This window comes from Anarhichas minor, unplaced genomic scaffold, assembly GCF_050575085.1.
Source record: "Anarhichas minor isolate MPS153535 unplaced genomic scaffold, ASM5057508v1 ptg000010l, whole genome shotgun sequence".
NCBI classification, from domain to species: domain Eukaryota; kingdom Metazoa; phylum Chordata; class Actinopteri; order Perciformes; family Anarhichadidae; genus Anarhichas; species Anarhichas minor.
In genome coordinates, this window is record NW_027466456.1 from 11,162,499 (window position 1) to 11,172,901 (window position 10,403).

Genomic DNA, 10,403 nt, shown 5'->3' on the forward strand with positions numbered 1-10,403 from the left:
CATACTAAATGTAATTACCAGCTCAAAAAGGGGTTGAGGCTGGGGGGTGTGCATCGACTCAAACTGACAGAAACCAGGCAGATGTATCGGCATCACAGGTAAGCGGGACAGGAAAACCAGGTACTCACTCCAGCACAGTGAACAGCATCAAGGTCACCACCAGAGCACACAGAGACGCACCAGAGCCGATGAACGTCAGCTTGGTCAAAATTAGCTTTTCCTCGGGACTCCACTGGGACGGGAGGGAAAGGTAGTAGTGAGGGTGAGAAAGAGAGAGAGAGAGAGAGAGAGGGCAGAATGTTAATATCACAGGTTTGACCCATCCGATGCCTACTCAAAGACACTGAATTCCTACCTCATCGCTTAATTTGTGTAACGACTAAATACCCAAAAATTAGCAATTTCAAAAAGTTAAAAGGCTGTTGGTGTTGTTTTGTATTTATAACCATTTATGCACTTTGGAGAGACAGGAAGAACAGTGCTACAGATGCATTTGTCAAAAGGATACGCATACTGGGAGTGACACCTGCTGGTAAATATAGTGTACTACAAATCCTAATTTTAAAGATCAAAGATGATGACCTGGATTTAAATTTCACATCAGCAACATTTACTGTGTGTGCCAATAGCCACACTGGTATACTATTTAGTATGCCAGACAAAGATTAAGTATGTCCCAAAAAAAATTTTTATTTAATATATGTTGTGTCATTATGTAATATTAGTTTTTTCCTTCCTTAGACAGTTATGATTTATATCTAAACGTAAAACTGTGTTCCAAATCACATACAAATAAAAACAGTCATAATTTTGACCACAGTTTAAATTCGAGGTCTAACTGTCAAAGTTATGTGAACGTTTTCCATCATGCAACCACTTTTTCAGCATGTGTGATTTCACTCGCTGCATCAGAAGCATCTAAGGAGTTACCTTTGACTCCAGGTAATTCATCAGCACTGCAAAGTTGGTGGTGTGGTTACAGAGGCAGGAAGTGACACTCGAGCCAGCAAAGGTCACCCTGCAACCATCACTGGACCAGCTACTGGTATGATTATGCCTTTACACCCCAATACACAACCAACACACACACAAACACAACCTCATCAAAACGTTTCAGAGAGCAGAGACATTTAGTATTAAATATTAAGAATTAAATATGTAAAAAGGATTTGAAAACCTAAAACTCTGATTTTGGAATGAAATGTACATTTATCACATTTGATTGTGGTGTTCAGAATTAATATACACAGCATCAAAAGAGTAAAATGTGTCCTTAAAATGAATGGTACACAATAAGAGACCATTTACCTAACAGCTTTAATCTCTATTGCAACAACACACATTCACTAGGGCTGTTTATGTGACTGGGCTGTTGGTCAAACTTACATCAAGCTGAAATTCCAAAAGGCACAAACAGGAGTAACTCGCTGTGAATACTCCACCTAGAAACAGAAACACATGTTTGCACTTGTTGGCGTTCTCTTTTAATATATTACCTTGGACTCGAACAAGTCACAAGCACCATGGATAAAAAACAAGTACTGCTTCCTGGGAGATGAATATTCTTATGTAGTGACATATTGCATTCGGTGAGTTTATCAAAGGGCAACAAGTTAACTGTAACTTAACTGCTATTCCCAAACAATGGTTGCTTTTTACAAAACGTTTGCCATCAGCATGGATTCTGATTCAAGCCAGAACTGAATGTTGCCCTGGGCTTCAGAATCAAACTGTGTTACACCAGTACAACAATGGACTATACCACGTTAGATGAGGAGAGGGTGTACTTGATGGCCACAGGAATGGTTTGGGCCTTGGAGGCATCGCGGATGGTGGCTGATATGACAGCAGAAGCCAGGTGACTGGGGAGAATTCTGGGAAGAGAGAAAATGGTTATTATTTACATCTGACCTACAATTTAAAGGTAATGAATACACAAATCAAACTTCAATCCAAACTACTGGTGATCACTGTCAGAATTATCCTTACTCTTTCAAAAATGATCACAGAAAAAGTGCAATCACACCTTATTTGGTTGAAACCAGAGCACACAGGTTATTTCTTTGATTTACAATTTCTAAATTTGATTTAACTTGAACCAATTAATAGAGAATAAGGGCATGTTAAAACAAATATCCTAAAAACTGGGATCTAAAATTAAATTAGTGCTGAATCCGACACGTAAATTCCTTATCCTGAAAAGTCATTTAGTACAGCTTTTACATGTATTCACTTAGATTTGAGTATCTGTGGATCATTTTTAATGAAGAAATTACTTAAACTGTATCTTAAGTCAAACAGTGTGTTTTTTGCTCATTAGATGGTTGTAACAACTGATTTCCAGAACTGATGAGCTATTATAAAATATAAAAAAGCTATATAAATTGAAATCAAGTAATGCTGAGTTAATGAATACAAAGTGCTATTGACACTGAGATTGTTTGTTTCTGTGAGTTGACTGTACTTCAGAATAGTCAGCAACATTCAGTCACAAGAGAAAACAACAGGCCAACTATATCCTACCTTTTTAATTTCTCTTGGTGACTCAGTGGAGGCTCCTGTGCTCCAGACACAATCTCACTCAGATGGCTGTAGTGTGTGTGAATAAACATCACTTCCTCATATCCTGATTAGAGAGAAAGGAGAAGCAGATCTGATTTATTGGTGTCCTTAAATAATACAAACTACTCTGCTGAGCATCACTTCAGTTTCACAGTGTCACAATTCAAACAACACTTTCACACATTCACGCACGACTCAGTTACTAGGAGTTTTATTTACTATTCTCAGTTGGGTTAGCATCTATGACAGCTAGTGCCTTTTCATGTGTGTGTGTGTATGTGTGTGTGTGTGTGTGTATGTTCCTACCCAGTGTGTGTATCCTCTGGAGCTCAGTGTCAGGGATAAGCAACTCATCTTGACCACTGCTGCTGGCAGTGTGAGAGCCGACTGGAGAAGGCTTGAAGACTTGACTACAGCTCTCTTCAGTCAGCTTCTGCCACTTCATGTACACATCTGGAAGTAAAGACAGCAGAGGACACCCAGACAATAGAGACGGATTAACAATAATAGCAAACAGGAAAATAAATGGAATAATATCCTTTACTTATCTGTGTTACAAAGCCAAGAGCTACCAGGTATTGGTCAATAACATTATACTTTGTAGACTTATCAGTGTATCGAAAATTATTTCATAAATTCTGAACATCCACTGCAAAAACAAGGAGATGAAGAAGTGCAATACCATGAAAAAAAAAGTCTGATTAGCCTTAATACAAACAAACAACAACAAAAAATACTGGCCCTTTTCTTTTAAGTGAGATGTATCGTAGAATCTTACTTGACATCTTTCTACAATTTCTCTCTCACCTTGGATCACCACTGAAACTGTGCCTATATTTTGAACTGAGCACAAACAGACTGTTTTCTGATTTCTTTGATGCACACTAATATGTTTTAATTACCTATGTTCGTGGTAGAAAGAGTGAAGCCTCTTCTCTCCACAGATAGCATGTCTGCAAGAGTTTCGGTGAGTCTGTCAATACTCTGGACAATAGTAAATGGTCCCACGCTGACCTGTACAAGAAAAACAGACAAAAAAAACAAAAATTTAGATTAATTGAGAACAAAGAACGACTTTCCAGGGTTATGAAAAATGAGAAAATTATTTTACCATATCCCCTAAAATGGGATCAAATATACAATACAAACATAGGGGAGAACTTGCTTAGTGGTCAATGAAAAATCAATTAAACAAGATTTGAGATTTTTTTTTTTTTTTGGGGGGGGTAGCAAAAACAGGTTAACACAGGTCACCCCATCCTCTTTCAGGAGCATCCACTGTGAAGCCGTGTGGGGCTCCAGCATCAAACTCGCCGCCTGTAGGTAGTTGGTAGCAATGGACACCATGACTTCTGCCGCGTCAGCTCCAGCAGAGGGAGAACTAGTAGCCAGTGCATTCAAGTCTGTCTCAATCCTCTGGGTGAGGTAGAGGACATCACTGGAGGTGAGGCGGTGAGGGCCACCGGCCTCCAACGCACGCAGAACAGCCTGGGTCAGCTGCTGCAGCAAGGCCAAATCGCTCAGCTGTACTACCCCCTGAGGAAAAAGAGGGATGGAGAAAGATGTTGAACTTTGTTTACCTGGGGTAAGGTGGTTGCAATGCAATAATGCTAATTCGCCAATTCACTATCACACACTTCGGGATCACAATCACGTCCGTTCACCAAGCAAAGCTCTGGGATTTTGACTCAGTAAGTTACTAAAAATGTAGCAAGATGATTTTCAATGAGAGTACTTTAGCTTTATGGCATGCCAATATATGCATGTCTGGTATGAGACATGTAAATCTCAGTTTGTTTGGAAGGCGTCGATTCTACCTTAAACATGGCAAACATTTCCTCCACTACACAGCCTGAATTAAACTTCACAATGATAGAAATGTTCTGTGTTGCTGCAAAGTTGTGAAATCCTTTTTCCAGGGTGCACTGTCTTTGCTGTATTCTCGGTTGTTGAGCTGCCTTTGCACCAATATCGAGATGAGTTGTTATTACTTTATTGTACAGTACCACTTAAGTGTTAATGTGCTACAGACAGCTAAACTGTCCAACTCACAGGTTTTGTCAGGGGATCCTTGCTCAATCTCCTGAAGAACGGTGTCTTTGGTAAATTGATAACATCCAGCACTTCTGCAGACAGAAACGGAGACATACATAATGCCATTTATTACAGCATGAGCACAAACAGCTCTTTGCTATGGGGACATAGTGTCAACAACAATTAAACACTCCACATTATGCAAAGGTGGTATTTATTATAGGACTAATGTATGTGATTGCATGCTCATGTTAATTAAGGTAATGCTCTATTTTCAGTATCTCTCAGGGTTGGATACAGCAGAGAAAATCATCAAATTGCATCAAGAATAAAAGCCATGAAATGAATTGACATTATTATTATTTGTACCTTTCTTAAACTGGCAGACGGCTTCCCTGAGCGAGTCACACTTGGCAAGGCCCAAGCTCCCAATAAGCGGGTCAAAGATGTCACAATCCCCATCAGACAAAGGGCTGTGGAACAACTTAAAGGAGAACGTTTGATTCTGCAGAGCATTTCCATCCAGGAGGGAATCCAAGAACGAATTTGCTAACACAGTGACGTTTCCTAGTAAAGGAAATGGTGAAAGGTGTTCTTAATGTTAAAATTCTTGAAAATGAAAGAAGGACACATCAAGACTTAATGTAGTGTTGATAATGCTACACTTTAGAAACCCAAAAGGGAAATTCACTTCTCATCAAGATGCAATTCAAGGCAGGAGAATCAGGCAGGTTTCCTTAGCTAAGAGAGCTCCAAGATATGTTTTGTTGTAAACGTGTAATAAACTTCATGCTCCTTCATTAAATTATTCCCCCAGCATAATCTCCATATAGTTATTGTTGAGCTAACACTCCCCCAGCTAAAAAGTTTTGCTTAGACAACAGACTAAGCAGGTTGTTAGTGCGTTTCAAAATGACCCTGAAATGACCTATTCTATATCTATGTTTCTTGACTTTTCAGTATTTGGTTTTTATTTCTATTTTTTCTTGCGACAAAACACCAAGGCACATTCCTTGTATGTGAAAGCCCATATGTACTGGGCAACACATCTGATTCTGATTAATCTGATCCCAGCGTTTAGGGCAACAATAACACAAAGGTTATAAATCATGCGTGGTCTTGATTATGGAAAGATCTGTCATAGACTAGCTGTTACAAGGATTGAATCTGTAGCAGTTCAGTTGCAGGAGTAGCGTGGCCTATATGTATGTCCGAACTGGTTCGATGAGAAAAAAGGAAGGGAAAACTTAAAATGACAGCACACCAGGTACTGCCATGTTAGTTAAATCCTATAACTGAAAGAGCAAAGGATTAATCCATAGTCCTTCATCAGCTACTGCACATATCCTGACTGTAAGTTCATCATTAAAAGATGCAAAATAAACACTACACTACATTGTAACTGGAAATCACTTAAGTCGTGCAAGTGCAAAATCCTCTGTGCATGTTCAGTTCCAGGAGGCGGAGTGAGTGTTTTGGGCTCTCATTGCTCATCGGGGAGCATGATGTCAGAGCGGGAGAAGTTTGTTTTGAAGGGTGGGATTCAGAGTGACGTGATTTACAAAACATTCACGAGAACCATAAGGAGCCCTACACTTTGCCAACTACAGCGTCATCACCATCCACCCTATTCATTGAGGGGGGGGGGGGGGGGGACAGCAACACACACAGAGTTCCTCTTTCCTTCAGTCTTATTAAACTTCCAGTAGGGCTTAATGCTGGAAAGGAAAATAGTGTTTGTGTGTGCGTGTGTTTGTTTACTGTGTGTATGTATGTTTGCCAATTCAGAAAGGATGAGGGATATGCTGATCAAGCTTTTTTGCTGATTCCAATCCCAGTCATTTAATAATGAGTAACTGCCAATACAAAGCCCTAAAATGATATTCATATTTTCCTTTTGTGAACTACTTTTCTCTCAGTGTGCTCGTCACTGTAACTAGTTCCCTAACTATTTAACTGTCACCCTATTTCATTTAGATTACTTGACAAGTTTTAGTGATCCCACTGTTTAGGACAAGTACCTAAAGCATTTTAGTTCAAGTATTTAAGACCAAACATCTATGCAAATTACATCATGATCATGATGAGAGATAAGAGGAAAGATGAAACAGAGACAGAGCATATTTGGATCTAGTTGTATCTGATATTAATTCACAGCATTTGTTTTACTCTGCTTGGAATTTCAGACGGGTGGGGTTTAACACATCAGGCCGGCTCAAATCTTGGCATGTTACTGAAAAGTGTGTAATCCAAAATGACTTTCATATGGACTCTATGCGATTGTTTGTTCTGCATAGCAACCCCACCCAGCCCACCCAGCCCCAGTGGCAAACTATCTTCTGTCTTTTATGGTTTAAACTATTCCTGTATTTGATGATGAAATCATCCTTGATTTAGATTCTGGTAACCCCTTAGCTTCTTTCCGTCCAAATGCTGCATCCTAACAAATGTACCTTGACATGGGATGTCTTTCCACAGCGTCGTAAGGGAGGACTCTATTTCCATGGCTGATCTACTCCATTTGAACACCAGCCCGGAGGAAATGGGTGAACACTCCTTTTCCATGGTGTAGATTTCACTGTTGTTCAGTACCCGATCCCATATGTACAGCTCTGTGATACTCCCTGAGAATGACTCATCCTTCTTAAATGAACCCCCAAAAGTGCCCTGCTCTTGTCCAATAATGAAAAGGCCATCAGGTCCAATGCTGTTAGAACTTAGGCCCTCACCCCTAGAAACCACCAGGCCATGAGTAAATAGTGCCCAGCGTCCAAAATTCTTGCTCCAAGAAACGCACACAGAGTGCCAGGAGTCGTCCTGGTCGAAGGCTTCTTGGTAAGGTCCATGAACGCCATGGACCAGTAGAGCCAGCTGCACAAGTTTTCCCTTGACTAAGTTCACACGGAGCTGGAACTCATTGATATATGACTGGATGGAATAAGAAAAGATGGTTGAAATTCCAAAGCTATTTGGATCGAAGCGAACACGGGTGCAAACGGTCACAGAATCCATGGAGGGGAACTTGTGCAGGAGACGGGCGTTCTTCGTGTCCGAGCGCCCGGCAAACTCCAGAATCAGGGTCTCCGAGGAACCTTTGGTTTCACAGCACACAGAGAGAAGAGAGAGGCATTACTATGAAGGAAAAATCCTGCCACAGCTCTCGGAAAAGATGGAACCTAATCATAAAATTCCACTTTGTGGTTCTATTCCTAATGTAAACACATGGGAAACATTTATTTACTGTGGCAAAGAGCGTTGCATGTCAGTCCTATTTTATATTCTATTCGCCTTTTGTTAAGCCAGCGAGCAGGCAGAAAGATGTCTTGGACAAGAAATACAATGAGCCTACTATTTAAAAAGAATGAGCGCAAGCAAATTCATATAAATTGTCTCAAATAGCACAATCAACCTACTTGTCAGATGGGTCATGACTTTCTTGGCAATCCACACAGGCTGAGAGATGTTCAAGGATTTAAAAAAGTTAGTTAGCTCTTGCTTCTCTACTGGGTTGGAGACAGTGGCTAAGGCCCCAGAGCGCTGGTTACACAGTTCCCCTGCATTGTTCCATTGCAGGCGATCAGGAACATACTCATAGTAGGACCCATCATTTGTCAGGTTTCTAGTTTGCAGGGTAAAGGCTGTTCAAAAAAGAGAAAAGAAGAGTAGAATAATTCACCTATGATAGACACGTAACATGCTGGCTGAGGAATCCCTCATTGACTTGCTCAAGGCTTCTCTCACACACACACAAATGAGAAGCTGCCACCTTGGTTCGGCTGCCTTAAAGCTACTGCAACCTTTCAATTTGTGTTGATTTTGGCGGTTCTTGCGGACATAGGCGGTAGTGTTTCTGAGCACCAGAGTTCCTTTAGAAAACCTGTCAGTTTACTGCAGCAGGGTCTGACAGCCTTTCCCGTGCAGTCCAGGTTTTTGGTTATCCCGTGTCTCCAGCAGTGTGGTGTTGGCTCCCAGCACGGACCGGCGGAGCAGTGAGGCAAAGCTGCCGGACACGGAGCTCCGACTGCAGGTTTAAGCCGGATTTGGGTCTGTCTGCGGCCAGAGGCCTTGTAGGAGTCTGAGCTCAAGGAGATTCTAGTGAACCCGCTTGCCGTAATTTGTTTCATAGGATTTTGCAGAGATTTAGACCCGGTGACGGGCAAGAAGAATAACTAGCCTATGTATAAATAGTCGTATGTTTATCTAGGTCCTATAGACGCATCGGTATTAAATTGAGATGGTTTCATAAACAGTCAAAAGTTCCTACTGTAGTAACTTTAAATTAAATGGTGTTCAATTGAAAAGAGAAAGAAACTCACCTGATATATAGCTGTGGAAACAAACCTGAAACATAAGTACACGTTTAGCTCATTACCAGGTATGATGGACAGAACATAAGTGTTAGCTACTGTTCGTTACTAATAAGATAAAGCAATACACAACAGGAGTCCTGATTGGATTAGATATACGGCCAAGGAACAGAGCCTGTACTCTAACAGAACACCTCATCATATTATATATATATAAATATATGTACTATATATATATATATACCTGTAGCATCGAAGACAATGTTTATTTCCTGCAATTATTTCACTGCTAAGAACGCTGACTGCCCTGAATGATCATTTTAATTGACTTTATAGCCAATCAAAAGCAGTATTTTCTTTAAACGTATAATCCCTGGCCTGGATAATCTAGCCATTAATCCATGAATAAAACAATAACTCTAGTACGGGGATTATTTACACATCCACAAATATAATAAAAATACAGGAGAGAAAAAAACTTTAACGACATGAAATTCATAGTATTTTAAGATTATTATGGCTTTCTTTACTTTATCCAATAAGGCTTGTTTAGAAAGCAACCATTTCACACGAGCCTTATTGCATTCTCTGCCTAATGTCTGCAAGAGAAATATGAGCTCGTAAAATGTAAGTTATTGGGATGTTTGCACAACTCATATAGCCTCCGTTACCTGCTTAAAGGTCGACACGTGTTTGTCTAAAATATCCCACAGGAGTGAAAACGTAAATACAAAGATGAAGTGCTTACCAGCAAGGCAATGTTTAGGAACAATAACCAGAGCATCCTGAGGAAAAAAACATGTTTATTAGCTGAGATTAGAATGTTATTTGATCGCACTAGGAATTATTATAAGCCCATTGGCCACACATAAAAAGCAAAACGAATCGATTTGTTACCTCAATTAGTCGTCTTGGTAGAAACTTTTTTTGCGCGTCTTTTCATTCCAATCGCGTCGTGTCTGTGAACGCAGCATTCAACCACTAAAGCCACGCCGTTTTTCCGTTTAATTCCACACAGGTTAGTTGTAAAGGTAAACGATGTTCTCTTCTCAGCTGTGATCTATCAGCCCGTCTTTATAGTACAGAGGGAACCCTGGCGGTAGCGGAGTCCGGAGTGCATGGAGGGAGGATGCAGAGGAAGCTGCAGCGAGGAGGAGTGGGTGTAACCTGCAGCGAGCACAGCAGAGGGTTACCAAACGTAGGGGTCAGGGACCTACAGGGGGCCCTCGGGTGGGTTCCAGGGCCTCTAGTTAAGCTCAATGACATAACACACAAATTAATAGAAATCCATTAATCAAGTTAAGGGTTGCGGCCTGAAGTTCATCAACTAGGAGTTCATGATGTAAAAGTTTGGGATCCTTTAGTCTAATGGAGTAGTTCCCAGAATAGGATACAGCACCATTAGTATTAATGATAATACAAGTATGCCAATTTAACTCCCTATAAATGAAAACAGTGTTCATTGTCAGGTTCCATCACCCATGCCAACAAAGACAGACG

At 40.5% G+C, this 10,403-nt stretch overlaps 1 protein-coding gene across 1 annotated transcript in view; it reads right to left on the bottom strand.

Moving 5' to 3' along the window:
* The window catches only part of LOC142946406 (adhesion G protein-coupled receptor D2), an 83,204-nt gene extending 72,818 nt beyond the window's left edge, over nucleotides 1–10,386 (bottom strand). Inside the window, exons 1-14 of the mRNA XM_076087602.1 lie at nucleotides 10,383–10,386; nucleotides 9,987–10,070; nucleotides 8,010–8,234; nucleotides 7,050–7,688; nucleotides 4,966–5,163; nucleotides 4,615–4,688; nucleotides 3,817–4,098; nucleotides 3,465–3,576; nucleotides 2,869–3,015; nucleotides 2,524–2,626; nucleotides 1,763–1,874; nucleotides 1,387–1,442; nucleotides 931–1,057; nucleotides 129–232 (exon numbers count right to left, since the gene is read on the bottom strand). Coding sequence (XP_075943717.1) covers nucleotides 129–232; nucleotides 931–1,057; nucleotides 1,387–1,442; nucleotides 1,763–1,874; nucleotides 2,524–2,626; nucleotides 2,869–3,015; nucleotides 3,465–3,576; nucleotides 3,817–4,098; nucleotides 4,615–4,688; nucleotides 4,966–5,163; nucleotides 7,050–7,688; nucleotides 8,010–8,234; nucleotides 9,987–10,070; nucleotides 10,383–10,386 — 2,267 coding nt within the window. The remainder of the gene's footprint in view (nucleotides 1–128; nucleotides 233–930; nucleotides 1,058–1,386; nucleotides 1,443–1,762; nucleotides 1,875–2,523; nucleotides 2,627–2,868; nucleotides 3,016–3,464; nucleotides 3,577–3,816; nucleotides 4,099–4,614; nucleotides 4,689–4,965; nucleotides 5,164–7,049; nucleotides 7,689–8,009; nucleotides 8,235–9,986; nucleotides 10,071–10,382) is intronic.
* Between the last annotated feature and the right edge of the window lie 17 nt (nucleotides 10,387–10,403).